This window comes from Pecten maximus, chromosome 19, assembly GCF_902652985.1.
Source record: "Pecten maximus chromosome 19, xPecMax1.1, whole genome shotgun sequence".
In the NCBI taxonomy this organism is placed as follows: Eukaryota; Metazoa; Mollusca; class Bivalvia; order Pectinida; family Pectinidae; genus Pecten; species Pecten maximus.
Genome location: NC_047033.1, coordinates 14,952,544 through 14,977,647, shown reverse-complemented (window position 1 = coordinate 14,977,647; position 25,104 = coordinate 14,952,544). Strand labels below are relative to the sequence as shown.

Below are 25,104 nucleotides of genomic sequence, written 5' to 3'. Positions count from 1 at the left end.
GATTCTAAAAATTACAATGAGAGTGACTACAATAGATTATTGTAGTGTCTAGCATCCTAAAACTACTTATCGGAGTATATTACACAAGGTTTTATAGTACACTGTATATGTACATTGTGAAAATATCATCTCTGTCAATATTAGGTGGTTAATAATGGTTCTGGTAATGAGAGACTTTTCATCAGTTTTATTCAAACAGAATCTAATGACAATGTAAACAGGCCAAAATCTGTCAGTTTCCAGCTGCATGGTTTAAGAAAAAATTCTGTAATACTTCAAATCCAGATCTAGGCCTATTGTGTTGTATAATTTATATAGGAATGACTTTGAGACAAATCCTTTGTAAAACAGAGTTTTACCTTTGAAAACTAAAGAGTTGTTCGCAGTAATGGTTTCTGTGTCCCTGACTCAGAAAAATGAGCAAAGAAGAGTACAGACCTATAGTTTCTAGTAACAGCTGTAAGCAGTAACAAGGAGCTCAGAATAAGAAGACAGATCTTTGTTTGAATAGTCACAAAAGTAGTACAAAAAAAATGTAGTATTCATATTCAGTTACAAAGCAGCAGAAATGTATTCACAGGGCCTATGATTTCCAAGAATACTTTGAAATGACATCAAATGTTCAAAGAGAAAAACACAGAACCATGAGTTTAAGGAAGTTTACTTAGCACAGTTGTAACAACTGGGGACAGACACTTAGGTTACTAAAGACAGAAAACAAAGGTTTACCTGGAAGCACCATGGAGTTAGGCTCTAGCTGGAGGGTTACGGAGAAGTTACACTAAATCTCGATTATATATATACAGACTAAAACTTACGATTGCGAAATGTAGTAAGTCATCGCCAAGTTCATTTTTTAATCGTTTTAAGTTAGCAACAAGCCCGGTGCATGGCCCGCACCATTCCTGGTAAACATCTACCACTGGAATCAATGTCAATTAATGTATACATGTTAGAAGCAAACTCCAAACCATTTCAAACATTTAACATGAATTGGAAAATTTGAAAACAAAATTTTTTTCTGACAGTTGATGAATTGGTTTCAAAATCTGTGTACATACTATACATGTATGTAAGTATTAATCCATAAAATAATGATGTTTAATGTTTATATAATTTGATAAAATGAAGAATTAAAAAAAAAAAAAAAAAAATTGTCAGAAATTTTGTTTTCATCCACAAACATGACATATCAGTGCATTAAAGGTAAAAAAAACCAACCAATACAATCACTTCATTGTTATGCACCAAAAGCTCAATCAAAATGCCAAACCCGTTGTGTTACAACTTACGACGGCATATTTGAGAAGTGGATCACCCAAATCGTTTTTAATTTTTTTGAAGACACTGTTCATTCCTACGCACGGTCCACACCATTCCTGGTATACGTCTATAACTGGTAATAGAAGTCACTAGCATGCTATAACACAATGTACATTGAACGTTCATGGTTCCTCAGCATTCTGTTGTTCAAATTATGTATCAACCTTTACAGTTTAGCTTTGATAATAATGAAAAATTACAAATGTCAACAAAGCCATGCTTAGTTTCTTTTCTATGTTTGATTTCAAAAGCTAAAATACTGCTTTCAAACTTTTTAGTATTAGTAATGTTATGGTTTGCGGCAAATTAGATTTGCAGCTGAGCTTTTAAGCTTTTCATTAAGTTTTGCTTCAGCATTGAACATTATCAATAGAGGGTTAAAATGATCATATCCTGTGTAGTATGAATGAATCTACAGTATATCTGATGTAAATTGAAAATGATATATTATTCTCCTTGAATAAATTGCTAGAAATCAAAGTACTGAGAGTACTGATACACAAAACTAGTATACATGTTTGTTTGATGTGTTTGTCTCACATGAAGTATATAACCACTAATCTTTAAGTGAGAGTCTTTGATTAAGTAGAAGTGAAACATTGATAAAAATGCAACAACTGTGAGAAGATCTGGCTGTAATTGTGCAACATGTTTTGTTGAGAATTTTTTTTTTCATCAAGCAACAAATTTGTAAACAATATTGATGACATGCTGCAGCCAGTATGATCTTCATACAGACAACACAGGCATTGATCATAACATCCAACTGATTGTGACATGCTTTGGGTTGAGACACTAAATCGATGTGGCATAATACTTGAAAAAGTCCAGGAGGTTATAATATTGACTTAACTGTTGTGTAAAAAAACTAATGCTGGAGCTATTGTGTAACTTCATAATGAAATGAATTCCTTCTTTAAGGTCTCAAATTGAATTCTAGATGTTGTCCACACCATAAATATTTTATGTTAATGCAGAAGTACTTTTGTGTGTAATTGTTTTTATATTGGAGATGTGCATACTATTAACCTTATTCATTTTTAAACACTAAAAATACTTTTTTGCCTACCAGGTATTTTGTTTGATATTTTTGACATGCTTAGAAAATTTCCATCTGTACTTTTACCAATCCTGAGGAAGCACACTCTTCTGCTAAAACCAGTGGACTTTTCCAACTAAAGAAGAATAAATTTATCCCAAGCTTGTTGTGATTGTCTCCTCTACTCAGGTTTTAATATATAAAGAACAATTCAAATCAATCAGTTTAAAAATATCTAGAAAGAGCATTTAAAAAATGCATATCTGTACTTTTTAAAAAGAAAGTTTTATATAGCTTACAGCCAGTATTTGGTGTACATGTATGTACAAGCTTGTAAATAACAATGTTCAGTATTAGCCAGTGATCAACAAAATTGTATAACTTACCTAAAACCTTGTCAGATACAAAAAGTATCAATTTAAATTTAATGAACTAAAGTCTGCAAAACCGTCACAGTCTGAACAGGGATCATGATAATCAGAATTTTCCCAATTTATACTATTTATATAACTTCTATAAATGTATGATAATTGAAATTAAAGTTTTTATCTCTGTCAATTCACATGACTCACAGAAATTTATATCGATTAGACATTCAGGACTAACTAGAAAATGTAGCTGTATGTAGACAAGTTCTGGTACAGTACTGAAGTTTAAATACATATATATGATTTTTCTTAAATCTATGTACAGAGGAATCCTCTTATTTGCATATATATATATGCAATTTTTTTCAGGTGAAAATATGCAAATAAGCAAAGTATGCAAATTGACGGAGTTGGGGTTTGGCTCCTTCCGAGACAAGTCCATCATTTAGTAGACAATACTGATACAACATATAAAAGTTGCATTAGCAGCATTTAAAACTTTCCAAAACTAAAAATCTTATGAATGCTATCAAGAAATGGATTAAGAAAATGTCACACCAACATGAAGAAAATAAATAAATCAGTGGTTGGCATTATATATGTGTTATAATGACTGGCAATCTATATAAGTAAATACATAATGTCATAGGTTATATAATATTATATACAGCAAACCCACAACAATGTGTAGCCACTACCACCAGATTAACAATCTTTTTACCTGACGTATCAGCAAAGATGTATTTATTACCATGGCAACCGGTAGGTACAGCAGTTGGCAATCACAAATACAGATCAGGGGATATTGGGAGTGGAGTGGATATTTTGACATGGGGAGATAACTCTAGAAATTCATGGACAGATCTGATACATATAACATTATAGGTATCATTTTGGTGTACTTATAATTCATAATTCTAGAATTTCATTACATACCATCACTGGCATGAGTTTGTGAAATAATTAGCTAGAAATCAGGTTAAGTACTTCTGTTCAGTGATCAACTATGGCTATTGTTTACACTTGAAATTTGATAACATCAAATCAAAGGAGAAATATTTACATTCTCTCACTGTCTTATGAATACTAATTGATGTCTTCAAAAAGACTACACATACTCTCACTGTCTCGCGAATACTTATTGATGTCTTCAAAAAGACTACACATACTCTCACTGTCTCGCGAATACTTATTGATGTCTTCAAAAAGACTACAAATACTCTCACTGTTTTGAGAGTACTTATTGATCACTGATGTCTTGTAAAAGACTACACATACTCTCACTGTCTTGTAAGTACTTATTGATTAAAATGCCTACATCACACCAACACCAATACTTCCCACTGTTTTTAACACTGAGGAACTACTTTATGGAAATTCAAGAAAATTTACCAATACAGACACCCATAATGTAGCAGTCGATCTGCCCAGAGAGAGTTATATCTGTGTAATAAGTCCCATGTCCTACATATTATATTTTGATTGTATTTATAATGTATAGAAAATGTGCATGAACCTAGTGATATTTCTCCAAATCCCATACTAGATCCTTCCTCCTAATGTTACAATTGAAATGTAGTCATAACAAAAATGTATGATTTCTTTACAGAGATAATTCATATGACAGCTACTACATGAAGATAAAACTTCTAAACTTGAAATCTTTATTTTTTTCTCTGTTACATGAATATCATTTAAGCTTCCTAAAACTTTTTGATGACTGAATATCTGTTTTTTTGTCTTTGAATTTCAAATTGAAGATTCAACCAAATTTCTGATTTGTTTGTCTCTTTTAATGACTGATATACTTGTAAAGCCCTATGCCAATGTTTTTTCTGTAACTATACTAAGTTTTGTGTCCTGAGTTTTCCTCCCTGAGGAGGTAAATGTCTGTACCATATAATCCCTCTTTAGACATGATATCCTCCCACTCCTCCTGTGTTTCAATCTCCTGCTGTAGTTGGATTTCCTGCTTTCGACGTGCCATATTGCTGGCTTTCTTCTTGTCAGCCTGTCAAAACACAAATGCTTTATTAAAACTTTATGGATGTTTACAGCCCACCTTCCTTTCATATTTCTATAATAACTATCATGTAATAAACCAAGGGACAGAGACCCAATCATCAAAGTAGGGACATGGCCAGTAACACAACAAAATAAAATTGCTATTTGTTACTGAACTGCAAATAGACATGGGTGGGTTAACTACAAGATATGGGCTTATATCTGGATAAGTAGACGAAGCTCTGTAAATTAAGTTGAAAATCTCAGATAGTTAATACTCATTAATTTTGCGAGTTAATTCAAATCTGGTATTTATATGATTAGGGAACAAAACTATAAGATAGGAAAGTTTAGAGAAGCTGACTCAGATTATTGATGTAATTTCAACATTTGATAAAATAACAAAAGCATCAGGAATAACGACCCAGGTTCGAGAGTGTTTCGTTACCAGTTTACTCAGAATCTCACCAGTTTACTCAGAATCTGGTCCAATTTATACAAACACAAATTAATTTGAATAATTACTTTAAACTGTCCTTTGTTATTATTTCAAAAAAATTTAATTTTTTCAAAATTTAAATTTCAGTGTGATATTAATATAGCGTAATTTAAAAAAAAAATTAGAACTTTTTCATATTCAAAATTGATAATAGTTTTTCAATTTCAATATTAGAAGCACATAAATTAAATCTGTATATGTGTAAGAAATATTTATCAAATATTATATTATCAAATCAAAAATGTAGACCTCATAATTTTTTGTTTTTTTAACCTGTGGAGATTTTTCCAGTTTGATTATTCAACATTACAGTGTACCACATCCAGTTAAGGCTTTGCTATCACGATAAAATACTGGTTGCATACAGGTGGAAAGCACAATGACTGGAAAAAAACAACAACATAAATCATAGCAAACTCCTTAAACAGGTCAAGCCTTTGTGCAACCTTATAAAAAAAAAAATAAATAAATCAGGAATGTACTCCATTACTACACACATCTATTCCAGATAAAAAAGATAATAAAAAATAAAAGTATGAATATATATCCACACATAAAGTTCTGGGTTAACAAACAAACACCTTTTAGTACATATAAATGAATAATAATGGGTTATATACTGTAAATATGTGTATGATACAAAAAGTTTCTTAAACTTTGAAGATATTAAGAATGAATCAATAATAAAATCAAATCATGAAATGATCTTAAATTCTTCAATCATGAGATCATTGCAAAGAAAGTACAGATAGAAGAGAGAAAATGACTTAAAATGTTGCAGGTTTACTTATTTTAAAGAGATGTTCTCTTTGATCATATGTTATAGCAGTATACTAAATAATAATATCATATCAGATACTGTAGAGGTGGTCTGAACACTCTCAGTTTAGTGATTTTTTTTCTCAATATCAACAAAATGTAAAGTATTTTACATATTATAACAATGGACTAAATGTCCTTAGTTAAAACATCTACACAACTTGTCGACCATTCTTTAGTTTTCTTCAAAGTTCAAAGCAATATTTAAAAAAAGACTGAAACAAAAGTTAAAGTGAAATTTGAAACAAATCGAGTAATTAAAACGGATTATATTACCATGGTAACACTTTGTGTTATGGGTTGTTACAATATACAGCAGATGATTGATGTATTGGTAACCAATCAGAATGTGCCTGGAGTAAAGGTAAAAAGCACAGAAATTTGGATAAATACAGGGTCAAATGACAAGGCCTTACAAAACCAAAGCTGTGTTTCCAGTTACTGGACTTTACCAGGTAGGCAAAAACAAACTGGTTTTTTTTCTTCATTTTCTCAAACTTACAAGCGCATTATGTTATAATATGTTATGTTTGGTTGAATGCACACCAAACTGAACTCATCAGATATATAGTGGTAAGATCTGTCAGGAAATGGGGAAACACAACTGTTGTTTTGTATGCCTGATAACAACAATGGTTGGAAGGTCAAACCCTGTAAAAAAAACAACAACAAAATGACAGAATGGACATCTCCAAGAAGATGCAAATCACTGTTATTTCAAAGCATGTGTAAGCTCATATCTCTTTTCCAGTGTGACAGTCTTACTAAAGCATGGATCATCATGTACTGTTGTGGATGTGTCAAAGGCAAGACACCAAAATTGTTTTGGATAGTCTCCTGTATGTTGTTCCATTTATGAAGTCACCAACTACTACAAGAAGACTTTGCCTCAAAATAGGCCTTACTGTTCATGGGCGATGAAGCAGAACCCAGCAATTTCTGCAAATCAACCCATCACAAGTAATGTTTGTCCTGACAAAGCCCAAGCTGGGCAAAACCAGTCGACTTACACCAAATTGATGAACCCGGTCTCTTCAGCTGTTTGGATTGAATCACACATTCTTCTTAGCAATGCATTACCCTGAATACCTTATGGTTTCCAGACAGGAGGCCCAGGAACCCTATATTCACCTCAGAAGGCAACCAGTGTTGACTCTACATCCAACCCCTCCTTTTCTATTTCAAGTTATATTTAATATTTAACTATACATGTAGGTACATATATTGGTACAGGAATCATAATGGAGTAGAACTTGTGTGTAGAACTCACAGCAAACAAACACGGTGAGTGACATTACAAAATATATTTAAGATCAAACTGCATGCATTTCTTTCAAATCAATGACGGAAAGGAAACTGCTCCACACCAACTGAAGGGTGCAATGTTTACCAATGACACACTGTCATTGTCGACAGTAGATGAAGGTCTACTCATGGCTACTAACATGTATCAAAAAAAGCAAAATATCATCATATAGATATGCATCATATGATTTAATGTATATTTTAGAATTGGATGGATATGAAAATTAAATTACCTAAACAGTTGAAAGGTAAATAATTGAAAATACACTACCAATATAACTTACCATGGTCTGTTTAGTTTTTGTATAAAATTTGGGCGATAACAACTTCCAAGTATTTATTGACAATTTTCATTTTGTATAGACTTACTAGTACCAGGAACATGGACAAAAAAATATTCTTGAAATATTAAAGTCTTCTTATTTATTTTTGATATTGATGTTCTTGCAAAATTTTAGATCTTTGGGGATGGAAACCACATACTTTTGTTGTTGTGATTCAGATTCATCATGAGCTACAAAGTAAAAACCCTTAGTTGTCGTTATGATAATCAGCTCATCCACACGGGGTCATTTGTCATTCTCAACTAAAAATAACACTGTCCAAATTTGTTGCATGGACTATTCACATTACTGATTGTTCCAACAATATATTCCTTCATTAGACTATGTTAGACTTCCTGTGAGTTTGTTAGACTTCATGTAGTCAGCACAATACTCTAACTTCAGATAATAAACCAGCAGCCTCTTATGTTATTACTGTAATTAAAATTACAGAGTGCATGATTATCTAAATTTAAACCTCTGCCTCCGCTAGGAATCAAAGCTAAAGAGAAGATACATTTACATATGTATCTCTAGTCGACTGGTATATTGCACTACACTTTTTTTCGATGTCTTTGAAATAGTTGGCAAAAACCTGAACTATCGCCAAAAAGTTTATGCCGTTTATTGCGGCATAATAACATTTCCCAATTTGTATAATGTAAGCATGTGCTAACAGGCATACTAAGTTCTCATAATATTAGCAACGTGATCATCATATAATATAATGAATTGCCAACCAAACCACGAAGACACATATATGTTATATCATTATTTTTCAAAGGACAATCACAAATCTACAGTATGTTATAGGTCTAATATAACAAAATTAGGAATAATGACACTTTCAAAACATCAGTCAACATTCAACATTACAGAGTAGCATCTTGACATGTGTTGATTTTTATAATCAAATCCGCAACGTATCTTATATTACATATATTTCAAATTATGGGTATATGGAGAAAATATATACGGGTTAAAGACTTCAATCATTCAACATATATAGGCAATGCAAAATTAATAAATACCTTCTAAAACGTAAGAACAGACACCGTTTGAACGCGCACTGCTCTGACTGTTTATGGTTGCTGGGTGAGAGTAACGGGGGACTTCCGGTGAATTTTGATTGGACGAGCCTATTTTTAAGTACAAATTACGAAAGATTTAGAAGCGGAACGTATCCAAGTAATTCTACTATCATATTAATTTTGATACATTTGATGCAATAAAAACAAAAACAGGTATGTCAACATTATTTAACATACAAGATTGATTGATACTTTTTATTTTTCTTATGAAATAAAATTTTATTTTCTTTCGTTTTTTTCTTACCTATTGACAGTGATGGCTGAAGCAGGAGAGGGAGGGGAAGTCGGGGCTTCGTCGGCTAATTTACTTGATTTCGACCTCCAGGTACATTGATCAACAACTCATGAATAGTAAATCGAGACAATTACTTTGTTTGTTGGTGTTCATATTGCCGACTCTCCTTCCAATGTCGTATGCTGCCCTGAGATGACATGGAGTTGGTTGCTGTTGTTTTCCATGAATTAGTTTACTAATGTGCAAACTGTATTACTATAATGACTGTGAAGTGCTAAACCCGTTAGTGTCATGCATGTAACTAATTGTAGTCTGAACGCCGTTATGGTATACATGTTACTGTTTATGTCACATCACAAATTCATGCCAGTAGCATAATGAATAAAAATAACCTACCAATGCCACCAACCAACCAACCAGATAAACTGTCTACAAAATGGATACAATAAACTTGCTGTAAAGGCAGAGACCTATATACTAATCTCTGATTAGAGGCCTACATAAGCAAACAAGCTAAATTTCCCCTAGCTCTAAACCCAGATAGCATCATGTACTTTTGAAATTTTGGCTAGCTAGCTACTGTAGTAATGGATAAACATTTGACACTTTTGTCTAAGTAGGACAAACAACGGATTCACATTTTTGCTCTCCAATATTTAGTGTCTCTTGGTATTTCCTTCAGTCACCTCCTGAGACCTAGAAGACGAACTTTTTCCTGAACTACACTGAATGGACGTTGGTTCTTTGGGGATTTCCCCACTTACATAATTAATTTGTATGAACAATAGTTAATTGATGTGGTTTTGTCTACATGGCATTGTATAATGTAACTAAATAGTAGTAAGTTAATTGTCATCATCTTCTTCTGATTCACTTACATATGTACTCACTGGTAAAGGTAAAATTTACTTATTATGTGTACAAAAGTTGACTTATTCCTAAATATTCAAAATATGATATACTGTATAACTGGTAATTTTCGCCCCACGTTTAATTTTCGCCATTTTCACCCTTTGAAGATAGGCGAATTTAAGATCAAGGCGAAAATTTCAAGCTGAATTGAAGGATTACCTTAGTACATGGGCCAAGTGTAGTCAGATCACAATCGTACCCTCTTACTTTTCAAATTGTAAAATCGTGTACTAGGCTTAGCATTTTCAATTAAAAAACGATACATACTAAGTTTTTTTTTTAAAAATTCTGTCATTTTTTAAAATTATGTAGTCCGGTCATGATAAAAATGAAATACAGAGTGGCATCAAATTCCTGCCATGGAAAAGACTAATTTTATGAGTTCAACGTCGCTTAATTGTGGCTTCCATTATGTTTATGTGAACAAGAGAAAACACTGGTGAGTCATTTGTCACAGCGCGGTGAACTTAAATTGATTGTGTTTGCTTAAAATCACCCATGCATACCCGATACTACTTGAATCAGTAGTGACAAAAAGAAACTCTGAGCACAGGTAAAGGTTCTTTATTTCACACCTGATTACATGTACATTTCACATCTCATGCTGGTAAGTCAATGGGGGAACTTGATGTGTTCCGAGTGCAACTATATTGAGAATTCGGAACGATTTTACAAACGAGGAAAAGAAATATATTTCTTGAAAACCATTTAGGGCGAATTTAAAACGGGGCGAATATGTTTTGTGTTGCTCAAGGTCGAAAATAACCAGGTATAAAGTATTCTCCAATGACTTTGAATTCCCTCATGACAATCAACTGAAGATAATTGATGTAATGAGGTAAATTCCCAATTTGGATGCACCTGTTCTTACCATGGTTGATGTACTTTTTCTCTGCCACATATGTACAGTGTTTAATTATTTTTGTAATACGTTGCATGTTTATTTTGTGTATGTGTGCTTTAAGCTTATTTCTGTTACTTTCCAGTTGGATGATGCTGAGTTTGACCTACCTTCAGTTGAAAATCCTACACTTGAAAGTATCTTAAATGAGGTAAAAAAATTGTTGTCCTTGTTCCTTCTAACACTATATGCCTGCAGTCAGTTTTTTGGTATCTACAGTTTATATATTTATCTGTTTTGATGAATGTTATGGAGCCAAATTTTACTGAAAACACTGATCATATTTCATGAGTTAATGGATTTATTTAATATGTTATAATTGCATCAAGATTTTACATTCAATTATTTTGTGTTTACATTTTCTTTTAAGATTTATAATTAGTTGTCAAAATGCATTGTTTTCCAAATTAGTTATGTAATGACAAAACATCACCGCCTAAGTGCTGTTACAATCTTGAATGAAAAAAACCTCTCAACCTCATGTGCTGTTCCAAATAAGAATGAACATTTTATCTCTGTCTAACCTATTGTTTTAGATCTAGGAAATTTTAACTCAGGATCAAATTAGAATACTTAATGAAGCTGGAAACTAAAAACATACTGACCATGTTATTGTTTGGTTTGTAATTGACAGCCTGATGACCAGGAGTCAGTGTTGGATGAAGATGAGGTGTCAATGCCATCATCTCTCCAGCTGTTCCGAGAGTCCGGAGATACCTCTTCACTGTCAAGTCAGGACAGCATGCTCTCAGATAGACCCAGGAAATGGGAAAAGTAAGTAATAGCTCTGATATAGACTTAGGAAACAGGAAGTATAAGTACAGGCTCCTGAAATTAATTCAAGATCTCTTTTATGAACCTGTGTTTTCTAACACCTTGTCTATTATACTAGTATGTTGGATTCCACAAGATGTCAGGTTAGTCAGGTGTTACTAAAATATATCTAAATGTTGCTGTAAGCTATGATTGGTGATTATACATTGATATTTTCAGGAAACGCAAAGGAATTCACTATTCCATACATGGATCTGTCTTGAAGCCAAGTAAACTGAAGAGTATTTCAGCCCAGCTACTGTCGGCTGCTGTAAGTATTGATACCTCTGGATAAGGTACCAATATATCTAACTCTGTCCAGCTCATCAAGGTTCTCAACATAATTGGCTGATTCGTTGAACACCTTTGTGGTTTATGGTCAATAGCTGATTTGTTTCCCTCAGATTCCCTACAGTGTACTTACCTTTCATGGCCAAATCGCCAACTGACATAATACAGGATTAAAACAAAGACTTCCAATGTTGACTTTTACAATGGCAGCAAAGAATTCAACACTGAATTGCCATAGTAAAATAATGAAAGCTAGTTGCTGTAGTCTTAAGAAAGAAGTTATTAGCTATGAATGAATGTTGGTTTACAGTGTATATTTATTATGTAAGGTTACACAACCAATGTATGTTTATATGTGATGTTTCGATGACTAGTTTGGTATGTACAGTCACCTTCATCGAACACTGTCACCTTCATCTAAACAGATGGAGGTGAATGTACATACCGTACTAGTCATTAAATCGTCACATGTAAACATTCATTGGTAGTGTTATGAAAATCCTTACATAAACCATACTTTCCAACCTGTAGAAAATGTTTAGAAAAAAACAATTACAGTATATACTTCTGTGCTAATTCTGCGAACATTTCTTGTTGTAGGATCGGGTGGATGCTGGGATGCCAACAGCCATGGTATGTTATACATATAGTAGATAAAAAGAAACATTAGTAAAGTGTTTAAGGTCTTGGGGGTAAGTGGGCAAAGATATAGGGAAAAATATTGAATGGCCAAATCCACAGTTTACTGAAGCTTGGAGGATTTCAGAATCATACCCAAACGAATGAGATTTATTTTTCATGGCATACACTATCAAAGAATTCTAGAATAGATATGCACTTTGTCTTAATCCCAACTTTCTCAAAATTGTTTGTTATAGAATTGATAAGTATTTAAAATGACTTTTTTGAAAAGAAAAACCCACTCCTTTTCTACTATTTGAATGACATTTAATTGTAATGAAGAAATGGTATATTATCTACAAGACCCTTTTTTAATGAAAAATCAAATGTTGAAATGAGTGTTTGTTAATGTTGTGGTATGATGTTACAGGCAGTGTCCTCCCTCATAGCTGTTGGAACTTCACACGGACTGGTGCTCATCTTTGGTAGGTTGTTATTGTTTTTGTTTGAATTAATTATAAGTTATTTCGTTTTGAAACAATTCAGCGTACTTTTAAAAAACATATATGGAGATGTTTGTTTGTTTGTTTGCAGATTACAATAGTGAATGATTCTAGTAGCTAGCCTTACAATTTTCTGATTTAGTTCAATTTGTTGGTACACAAAATTATAATTATAACAAGAGAATATGAAATATAAAGTCAGAAGTTATGACTGAAGGTTATTGCTGCATGCTTTTTTAGGATCACACATTTTCCTCTCGCTCAATTACTTTTTTTTACGCTGTTTACGGTGTTATAAAGTACATTTTATAAAATAGTTCCTTAGCATCCTTCTTGATTTGAATTCATCCACTTAAAGAATTTCTGTTCTTGGTATATTTGACATTTACATTTTTCCATTGTAAAACTGTTTATTAGGGTAGTGATGTAAAAGCATTGAATTGTCTCCCCTTCTGGTAGAACTCTTCTGTTTATAACAGATCCCAAACAGGTTCTGAAGTGGTGTTTAGGCAGCACTGCTGTTGGGTCACAGTATGGATCTGTCTCCGCCATCAGTTTTAACAGGGATTGTACACGACTTCTAAGCGGCTTTGCCAAGGGGCAGGTATGTCATTGAGATAACTGTATGACCTTAGTTTACCAAGAACACCTTAGTATACCCTAAAACACCCTTAGGGTACCCTACAACTCCTTGGTGTACTTTACAACACCTTAGTGTACCCTACAACACCTTAGTGTACCCTACAACACCTTAGTGTACCTACAATACCTTAGTGTACCCTACAACACCTTAATGTACCCTACAACACCTTAGTGTACCTACAATACCTTAGTGTACCTACAATACCTTAGTGTACCTACAACACCTTAGTGTACACTACAACACCTTAGTGTACCCTACAACACCTTAGTGTACCTACAACACCTTAGTGTACCCTACAACACCTTAGTGTACCCTACAACACCATAGTGTACCCTACAACACCTTAGTGTACCCTACAACACCTTAGTGTACCCTACAACACCTTAGTGTACCCTACAACACCTTAGTGTACCCTACAACACCTTAGTGTACCTACAACACCTTAGTGTACCTACAATACCTTAGTATACCCTACAACACCTTAGTATACCCTACAACACCTTAGTGTACCCTACAACACCTTAGTGTACCCTACAACACCTTAGTGTACCTACAATACCTTAGTATACCCTACAACACCTTAGTGTACCTACAATACCTTAGTGTACCCTACAACACCTTAGTGTACCCTACAACACCTTAGTGTACCTACAATACCTTAGTATACCCTACAACACCTTAGTGTACCCTACAACACCTTAGCAGGCCTCGAATTTAGCATTTTTTGTCACTTGCTAAAAACAGCAAGTGCCCAAAATTTCTATTTGCTAAAATACATTTTTACTTGCTATTAAACCTTCGTTTGTATTTAAGGATGTATATTAATTTACATGTACATGTTACTGTAGTATAAACTTTATAGTAATATCTAACCTCATATTTTCGTTTGAAATCAATTTATTAACAGTATCACGCATTACTTAATTAACTATGGTAATACAGTCTCAGATACAATCGGTTTGTAAATTAAAGAGTCAAGAAACTTCTATGATAAAGTTGATGATTAAGAAGAGAATATATAATATATATTAGTTTAAACATTGAAAATTAAACTACAATGTAAAAGTATTGAAATTTTTTAATGAATTTATAGTATATATTATGAAAAACCCAATACACGTAAATGTGTTTCTGACATCCATTATCCTATTGTTTTATTTGCATTTTATGCAATTTTTAACTTTGAAGAACTTATCCTGAAGAATTAAAATGAACAAGAAGTTATCACTTAGTGTGAGCAAATTCTTTAATAAGTGGTAGTAATTATTTATTTATTTGATTTATGTTCGATTTTTATGAACATCTGTCGTACCGTGTAAATCATGCCGATCTGTTGAACAAAGTCTGGTCGCTGTCGGTTCGGTAACTCGTCATTCCGTTAAAAAATGTCTGGTATTCGCATACATCAAATAGTGAACATTTGAATTGTAAATAAATAAAAAAAATCTTAGATTTCCTGAAGAAATCTCTTCCCGATAATTAAAACAAGCCGATCAGATAGGCTGCAGATGACGACCTCTGATCTAGGTTATTTCCTAACCTGAATAATGTGTAGTGATCTCAATTATAGGCACAGTCATATGCTACCGAACGTACAGCGTAAATCCTTCGTGTTTACCTCATTATTATATGAAATGCGCGTCAAAACTCGTCAGTTAAACAAATAAATCGTGTTTTTCATTTCTTAATTGAAATTGATTTTGAGATTGAATCATTATTCTTGACTTTTTTGCCAGGTGTCACTTCATCACTATCGCTTGTGCCACTAGGTTGCCTTTTAAAAAAGACGTAATTTTTCTACCATGACTAGACCACTCTGACAGACGCTTGTAACATTAGGGCTTCCAGCAAGTTTCAAACGTTTACGTGAATGTGTACAGGAGGACAAGTCCGACAGACATTTTTCAGATTTGACAAGTTACGATGTTGCGATGGCCAAAACCTTGATGTGTAAATATAAACAACTGTATTTTTTCACAAACAGCGCTTATTTATTATTTTGTTATGATAGTTACATTTTGTATTCGACGAATCAACTCGCTGACAAAAGCAAGTGCATATTATTTCTACTCGCTTATCTCGGAATTCAGCTCACAAATAGCAAATAATAAAGCGTTAAATTCGAGGCCTGCTTAGTGTACCCTACAACACCTTAGTGTACCCTACAACACCTTAGTGTACCCTACAACACCTTAGTGTACCCTACAACACCTTAGTGTACCCTACAACACCTTAGTGTACCTACAACACCTTAGTGTACCCTACAACACCTTAGTGTACATACAACACCTTAGTGTACCTACAACACCTTAGTGTACCCTACAACACCTTAGTGTACCCTACAACACCTTAGTGTACCCTACAACACCTTAGTGTACCTACAACACCTACGTGTACCCTACAGCACCTTAGTGTACCCTACAACACCTTAGTGTACCCTTCAACACCTTAGTGTACCCTACAACACCTTAGTGTACCTACAACACCTTAGTGTACCCTACAACACCTTAGTGTACCCTACAACACCTTAGTGTACCCTACAACACCTTAGTGTACCCTACAACACCTTAGTGTACCCTACAACACCTTAGTGTACCCTACAACACCTTAGTGTACCCTACAACACCTTAGTTTACCCTACAACACCTTGGTGTACCCTACAACACCTTAGTGTACCCTACAACACCTTAGTGTACCCTAAAACACCTTAGTGTGCACTACAACACCTTAGTGTACCCTACAACACCTTAGTGTACCCTACAACACCTTAGTGTACCCTACAACACCTTAGTGTACCCTACAACACCTTAGTGTACCTACAATACCTTAGTGTACCTACAACACCTTAGTGTACCCTACAACACCTTAGTGTACCTACAACACCTTAGTGTACCCTACAACACCTTAGTGTACCTACAACACCTTAGTGTACCCTACAACACCTTAGTTTACCCTACAACACCTTAGTGTACCCTACAACACCTTAGTGTACCCTCGACACCTTAGTGTACCCTACAACACCTTAGTATACCCTACAACACCTTAGTGTACCTACAATACCTTAGTATACCCTACAATACCTTAGTGTACCTACAATACCTTAGTATACCCTACAACACCTTAGTGTACCTACAATACCTTAGTATACCCTACAATACCTTAGTGTACCTACAACACCTTAGTGTACCCTACAACACCTTAGTGTACCCTACAATACCTTAGTGTACCCTACAACATCTTAGTGTACCTACAATACCTTAGTGTACCTACAATACCTTAGTATACCTACAATACCTTAGTGTACCTACAATACCTTAGTATACCCTACAACACCGTAGTGTACCTACAATACCTTAGTATACCTACAATACCTTAGTGTACCTACAATACCTTAGTATACCTACAATACCTTAGTATACCTACAATACCTTAGTGTACCTACAATACCTTAGTATACCTACAATACCTTAGTGTACCTACAATACCTTAGTGTACCCTACAACACCTTAGTGTACCTACAATACCTTAGTATACCCTACAACACCTTAGTGTACCTACAATACCTTAGTATACCCTACAATACCTTAGTGTACCTACAATACCTTAGTATACCCTACAACACCTTAGTGTACCTACAATACCTTAGTATACCCTACAATACCTTAGTGTACCTACAACACCTTAGTGTACCCTACAACACCTTAGTGTACCCTACAACACCTTAGTGTACCCTACAACACCTTAGTGTACCCTACAGCACCTTAGTGTACCCTACAGCACCTTAGTGTACCCTACAACACCTTAGTGTACCCTACAACACCTTAGTGTACCCTACAACACCTTAGTATACCCTACAACACCTTAGTGTACCTACAATACCTTAGTATACCCTACAACACCTTAGTGTACCCTACAACACCTTAGTGTACCCTACAACACCTTAGTATACCCTACAACACCTTAGTGTACCCTACAACACCTTAGTGTACCTACAATACCTTAGTATACCCTACAATACCTTAGTGTACCTACAATACCTTAGTATACCCTACAACACCTTAGCGACCCTACAACACCTTAGTGTACCCTACAACACCTTAGTGTACCCTACAACACCTTAGTGTACCCTACAACACCTTAGTGTACCTACAATACCTTAGTATACCCTACAATACCTTAGTGTACCTACAATACCTTAGTATACCCTACAACACCTTAGTGTACCCTACAATACCTTAGTGTACCCTACAACACCTTAGTGTACCTACAATACCTTAGTATACCCTACAATACCTTAGTGTACCTACAACACCTTAGTGTACCCTACAACACCTTAGTGTACCCTACAACACCTTAGTGTACCCTACAACACCTTAGTGTACCCTACAACACCTTAGTGTACCCTACAACACCTTAGTGTACCCTACAACACCTTAGTTTACCCTACAACACCTTGGTGTACCCTACAACACCTTAGTGTACCCTACAACACCTTAGTGTACCCTAAAACACCTTAGTGTGCACTACAACACCTTAGTGTACCCTACAACACCTTAGTGTACCCTACAACACCTTAGTGTACCCTACAACACCTTAGTGTACCTACAATACCTTAGTGTACCTACAACACCTTAGTGTACCCTACAACACCTTAGTGTACCCTACAACACCTTAGTGTACCTACAACACCTTAGTGTACCCTACAACACCTTAGTTTACCCTACAACACCTTAGTGTACCCTACAACACCTTAGTGTACCCTCGACACCTTAGTGTACCCTACAACACCTTAGTATACCCTACAACACCTTAGTGTACCTACAATACCTTAGTATACCCTACAATACCTTAGTGTACCTACAATACCTTAGTATACCCTACAACACCTTAGTGTACCTACAATACCTTAGTATACCCTACAATACCTTAGTGTACCTACAACACCTTAGTGTACCCTACAACACCTTAGTGTACCCTACAATACCTTAGTGTACCCTACAACATCTTAGTGTACCTACAATACCTTAGTGTACCTACAATACCTTAGTATACCTACAATACCTTAGTGTACCTACAATACCTTAGTATACCCTACAACACCGTAGTGTACCTACAATACCTTAGTATACCTACAATACCTTAGTGTACCTACAATACCTTAGTATACCTACAATACCTTAGTATACCTACAATACCTTAGTGTACCTACAATACCTTAGTATACCTACAATACCTTAGTGTACCTACAATACCTTAGTGTACCCTACAACACCTTAGTGTACCTACAATACCTTAGTATACCCTACAACACCTTAGTGTACCTACAATACCTTAGTATACCCTACAATACCTTAGTGTACCTACAATACCTTAGTATACCCTACAACACCTTAGTGTACCTACAATACCTTAGTATACCCTACAATACCTTAGTGTACCTACAACACCTTAGTGTACCCTACAACACCTTAGTGTACCCTACAACACCTTAGTGTACCCTACAACACCTTAGTGTACCCTACAGCACCTTAGTGTACCCTACAGCACCTTAGTGTACCCTACAACACCTTAGTGTACCCTACAACACCTTAGTGTACCCTACAACACCTTAGTATACCCTACAACACCTTAGTGTACCTACAATACCTTAGTATACCCTACAACACCTTAGTGTACCCTACAACACCTTAGTGTACCCTACAACACCTTAGTATACCCTACAACACCTTAGTGTACCCTACAACACCTTAGTGTACCTACAATACCTTAGTATACCCTACAATACCTTAGTGTACCTACAATACCTTAGTATACCCTACAACACCTTAGCGACCCTACAACACCTTAGTGTACCCTACAACACCTTAGTGTACCCTACAACACCTTAGTGTACCCTACAACACCTTAGTGTACCTACAATACCTTAGTATACCCTACAATACCTTAGTGTACCTACAATACCTTAGTATACCCTACAACACCTTAGTGTACCCTACAATACCTTAGTGTACCCTACAACACCTTAGTGTACCTACAATACCTTAGTATACCCTACAATACCTTAGTGTACCTACAACACCTTAGTGTACCCTACAACACCTTAGTGTACCCTACAACACCTTAGTGTACCCTACAACACCTTAGTGTACCCTACAACACCTTAGTGTACCTACAACACCTTAGTGTACCCTACAACACCTTAGTGTACCCTACAACACCTTAGTGTACCTACAACACCTTAGTGTACCCTACAACACCTTAGTATACCCTACAACACCTTAGTGTACCTACAATACCTTAGTATACCCTACAACACCTTAGTGTACCTACAATACCTTAGTATACCCTACAATACCTTAGTGTACCTACAACACCTTAGTGTACCCTACAACACCTTAGTGTACCCTCGACACCTTAGTGTACCCTACAACACCTTAGTATACCCTACAACACCTTAGTGTACCTACAATACCTTAGTATACCCTACAATACCTTAGTGTACCTACAATACCTTAGTATACCCTACAACACCTTAGTGTACCCTACAACACCTTAGTGTACCCTACAACACCTTAGTGTACCCTACAACACCTTAGTGTACCCTACAACACCTTAGTGTACCTACAACACCTTAGTGTACCCTACAACACCTTAGTGTACCCTACAACACCTTAGTGTACCCTACAACACCTTAGTGTACCTACAACACCTTAGTGTACCTACAACACCTTAGTGTACCCTACAACACCTTAGTATACCCTACAATACCTTAGTGTACCTACAATACCTTAGTATACCCTACAACACCTTAGTGTACCCTACAATACCTTAGTGTACCCTACAACACCTTAGTGTACCTACAATACCTTAGTATACCCTACAATACCTTAGTGTACCTACAACACCTTAGTGTACCCTACAACACCTTAGTGTACCCTACAACACCTTAGTGTACCCTACAACACCTTAGTGTACCCTACAACACCTTAGTGTACCTACAACACCTTAGTGTACCCTACAACACCTTAGTGTACCCTACAACACCTTAGTGTACCTACAACACCTTAGTGTACCCTACAACACCTTAGTATACCCTACAACACCTTAGTGTACCTACAATACCTTAGTATACCCTACAACACCTTAGTGTACCTACAATACCTTAGTATACCCTACAATACCTTAGTGTACCTACAACACCTTAGTGTACCCTACAACACCTTAGTGTACCCTACAACACCTTAGTGTACCCTACAACACCTTAGTGTACCCTACAACACCTTAGTGTACCCTACAACACCTTAGTGTACCTACAACACCTTAGTGTACCCTACAACACCTTAGTGTACCCTACAACACCTTAGTGTACCCTACAACACCTTAGTGTACCTACAACACCTTAGTGTACCTACAACACCTTAGTGTACCCTACAACACCTTAGTATACCCTACAATACCTTAGTGTACCTACAATACCTTAGTATACATTACAACACCTTAGTGTACCTACAATACCTTAGTATACCCTACAATACCTTATTGTACCTACAACACCTTAGTGTACCCTACAACACCTTAGTGTACCCTACAACACCTTAGTGTACCCTACAATACCTTAGTGTACCATACAACACCTTAGTGTACCTACAATACCTTAGTATACCCTACAATACCTTAGTGTACCTACAATACCTTAGTATACCCTACAACACCTTAGTGTACCCTACAACACCTTAGTGTACCCTACAACACCTTAGTGTACCCTACAACACCTTAGTGTACCCTACAACACCTTAGTGTACCTACAAACACCTTAGTGTACCCTACAACACCTTAGTGTACCCTACAACACCTTAGTGTACCCTACAACACCTTAGTGTACCCTACAACACCTTAGTGTACCTACAACACCTTAGTGTACCCTACAACACCTTAGTATACCCTACAATACCTTAGTGTACCTACAATACCTTAGTATACCCTACAACACCTTAGTGTACCCTACAATACCTTAGTGTACCCTACAACACCTTAGTGTACCTACAATACCTTAGTATACCTACAATACCTTAGTGTACCTACAACACCTTAGTGTACCCTACAACACCTTAGTGTACCCTACAACACCTTAGTGTACCCTACAACACCTTAGTGTACCCTACAACACCTTAGTGTACCTACAACACCTTAGTGTACCCTACAACACCTTAGTGTACCCTACAACACCTTAGTGTACCCTACAACACCTTAGTGTACCTACAACACCTTAGTGTACCTACAACACCTTAGTGTACCCTACAACACCTTAGTATACCCTACAATACCTTAGTGTACCTACAATACCTTAGTATACATTACAACACCTTAGTGTACCTACAATACCTTAGTATACCCTACAATACCTTATTGTACCTACAACACCTTAGTGTACCCTACAACACCTTAGTGTACCCTACAACACCTTAGTGTACCCTACAATACCTTAGTGTACCATACAACACCTTAGTGTACCTACAACACCTTAGTGTACCCTACAACACCTTAGTGTACCCTACAACACCTTAGTGTACCCTACAACACCTTAGTGTACCCTACAACACCTTAGTATACCCTACAACACCTTAGTGTACCCTACAACACCTTAGTGTACCTACAACACCTTAGTGTACCTACAACACCTTAGTGTACCCTACAACACCTTAGTGTACCTACAATACCTTAGTGTACCCTACAACACCTTAGTGTACCTACAACACCTTAGTGTACCCTACAACACCTTAGTGTACCTACAATACCTTAGTATACCCTACAATACCTTAGTGTACCTACAACACCTTAGTGTACCTACAATACCTTAGTGTACCCTACAACACCTTAGTGTACCTACAACACCTTAGTGTACCCTACAACACCTTAGTGTACCTACAACACCTTAGTGTACCCTACAACACCTTAGTATACCCTACAATACCTTAGTGTACCTACAATACCTTAGTATACCCTACAACACCTTAGTGTACCTACAATACCTTAGTATACCCTACAATACCTTATTGTACCTACAACACCTTAGTGTACCCTACAACACCTTAGTGTACCCTACAACACCTTAGTGTACCCTACAACACCTTAGTGTACCATACAACACCTTAGTGTACCCTACAACACCTTAGTGTACCTACAACACCTTAGTGTACCCTACAACACCTTAGTGTACCCTACAACACCTTAGTGTACCCTACAACACCTTAGTGTACCCTACAACACCTTAGTATACCCTACAACACCTTAGTGTACCCTACAACACCTTAGTATACCTACAACACCTTAGTGTACCTACAACACCTTAGTGTACCCTACAACACCTTAGTGTACCTACAACACCTTAGTGTACCCTACAACACCTTAGTGTACCTACAACACCTTAGTGTACCCTACAACACCTTAGTGTACCTACAATACCTTAGTATACCCTACAATACCTTAGTGTACCTACAACACCTTAGTGTACCTACAATACCTTAGTATACCCTACAACACCTTAGTGTACCTACTATATGCCGTAGCACACTTAAACACAATGATTGACAATGATGTTTTGGTCATATCACATTCTATGTTCATCATATTTGTTTGTTGCAATTGAGATTAATATAACTTTTACCCACAGCAGATGAAAATATTTAGTTTGTATTATTGAAATATAGCTAAAAGTAGGGATCTAGCAGTGTACCATTGTCTAGCAGTGTACCATTGTCTAGCAGTGTACCATTGTCATGCAGTGTGCAGTTGTCATGCAGTTTACAATTCTATAACACTACCAAAATTTAAATCTTCTTAAGATGTAAAGTTGTAAAATGTCCTCAAGATTAAACTACTTTTCAATTAATTAAGAGGCTGCAATGGCTTATTCGGTTAGAGTGCTGACCATGCAACGTCAGTTTGAAGATCTGAGGTGCGTGGTTTGACGCTCCCTACGTTTCTTGGGAAGCTACGAAACGGGCTGGTCTGTGCTGTCATGGCTGTGTCCTTCGTCAAGACACTTTACCTTAATTGCTATGAATGGCATGCAGTGGGCCTCCTGTATATTCTTCAGTGAGGTAGTCATCAACTACTACAAGGTGATTGTGTAGTCAGTTTTTAAAGACGGAGGGATGCATGTGCAAAGGTTAAGGCAAGAGTGTCTTCACCTTCTTTGTCAATGTAATGTACAAATTTTTGATGATAATTTCAAACCATTTTACAGATCACGATGTGGGACCTCACTAATGGGAAACTACTGAGGACGATAACAGACGCACATCCTCCTGGCACGGCGGTCCTACATATCAAGGTAAGTACGGAGGTTTTGTCTCACAGTGACAAAGGAAAGATTATACTCCACTTTTGTAGTCTGTGTCCACATCACCATCAAGTAGTACTGTTTAGCCCAATTCCTCAGAAACTATTGCAACCAGATTTGATATGTAGTGATAGGGTGAACACCTCTAATCAGGACAATAGGCTAATTCTAGGGTTTTGAAAATAAAAGATTGGATTTTGATATTAGGTCCAGTGAGACGGAAGTGCTCACCTGCCTGAAGGGCATAGTATAGCTAATCGGTAAAAATTTCAAATTCAATACATTTTATTTTCTTAAACCAAAACAGAAAACAGAGACACAATTGTCCTCTCACAAGAGGGCTATCATTTGCCATAATTCATTCATACCTATCCTTTACACCATTCACCTATTTCTTTTTTGAATGAAATGAATCTTGCCAGAATGTTATCACTGTTTTGTAAAGCTTTCATCAAATTCTGAATTGAGAAATTTTAAAGTGAGAAACTAGAAATTTGAACAAATTAAAAAAATTGGCAAGTACTCTTTCAAAGATTTTCGGAATGAGTTTTTTATGTGTTAAGTTCCTCATTGATTTTATAGAGTAATCATGACAGTGAGACATATATAAATCTGTTGAAGTTCTTGTTTTCTTTTTATTCTAGAAAATTACATGAACATTTCTCAATGATAACTCAATTTTGTTTTATCTTATGACTATTGGTCTAACATTATATGAGACAAATCTGATTATCAAATAACATGTTAAATTTGTTTTCTATCACCAGTTCACCGACAGTCTCGTTCTGGCTGTCTGTAGCGACAGTGGAGGCTCCGTGTTTGAGCTGGAGTTCAAGTGAGTAAAAAAAACCATGCTGTGGTATTGTATCCTGATAGAAATATTGCAGTTTCCCATTCAATTGTACAGAAATAAAGAGGTTCTTTCTGTAATAGGAAGGTTTCGTTTCTTACAAGATTTATGAAATAAGTCTTAAGGAATTTTTAGTCCCCTGCCGTTTGAAAAACCGGGGGACTATAGGTTTACCCTCCGTCCGTCCATCCGTCCGTCTGTCTGTCTGTCACGCAATAGTTG

General features: G+C 35.8%; 2 protein-coding genes across 40 annotated transcripts in view; one reads left to right on the top strand and one right to left on the bottom strand.

The window, feature by feature from the left end:
- The window catches only part of LOC117317286 (thioredoxin domain-containing protein 3 homolog), a 51,233-nt gene extending 42,446 nt beyond the window's left edge, over window positions 1–8,787 (bottom strand). For 10 of the 39 annotated variants that reach the window (XM_033872061.1, XM_033872060.1, XM_033872068.1 and 7 more), the window contains exons 1-4: window positions 8,712–8,771; window positions 6,329–6,405; window positions 4,627–4,741; window positions 819–922 (exon numbers count right to left, since the gene is read on the bottom strand). In XM_033872061.1, coding sequence (XP_033727952.1) covers window positions 819–922; window positions 4,627–4,741; window positions 6,329–6,331 — 222 coding nt within the window. In that variant the 5' untranslated portion in view covers window positions 6,332–6,405; window positions 8,712–8,771. Of the gene's footprint in view, window positions 1–818; window positions 923–1,292; window positions 1,397–4,626; window positions 4,742–6,328; window positions 6,406–8,711 lie in introns of all 39 variants that reach the window. The other 29 variants (XM_033872049.1, XM_033872055.1, XM_033872052.1 and 26 more) reach the window with 8 other exon arrangements.
- A 235-nt stretch (window positions 8,788–9,022) lies between these two features.
- Window positions 9,023–25,104, top strand: part of LOC117317615 (vacuolar protein sorting-associated protein 8 homolog) — a 61,120-nt gene continuing 45,038 nt past the window's right edge. The window contains exons 1-9 of the mRNA XM_033872464.1: window positions 9,023–9,096; window positions 10,905–10,970; window positions 11,454–11,593; window positions 11,813–11,903; window positions 12,524–12,556; window positions 12,975–13,029; window positions 13,527–13,651; window positions 23,937–24,023; window positions 24,800–24,867. Coding sequence (XP_033728355.1) covers window positions 9,028–9,096; window positions 10,905–10,970; window positions 11,454–11,593; window positions 11,813–11,903; window positions 12,524–12,556; window positions 12,975–13,029; window positions 13,527–13,651; window positions 23,937–24,023; window positions 24,800–24,867 — 734 coding nt within the window. The 5' untranslated portion in view covers window positions 9,023–9,027. The remainder of the gene's footprint in view (window positions 9,097–10,904; window positions 10,971–11,453; window positions 11,594–11,812; window positions 11,904–12,523; window positions 12,557–12,974; window positions 13,030–13,526; window positions 13,652–23,936; window positions 24,024–24,799; window positions 24,868–25,104) is intronic.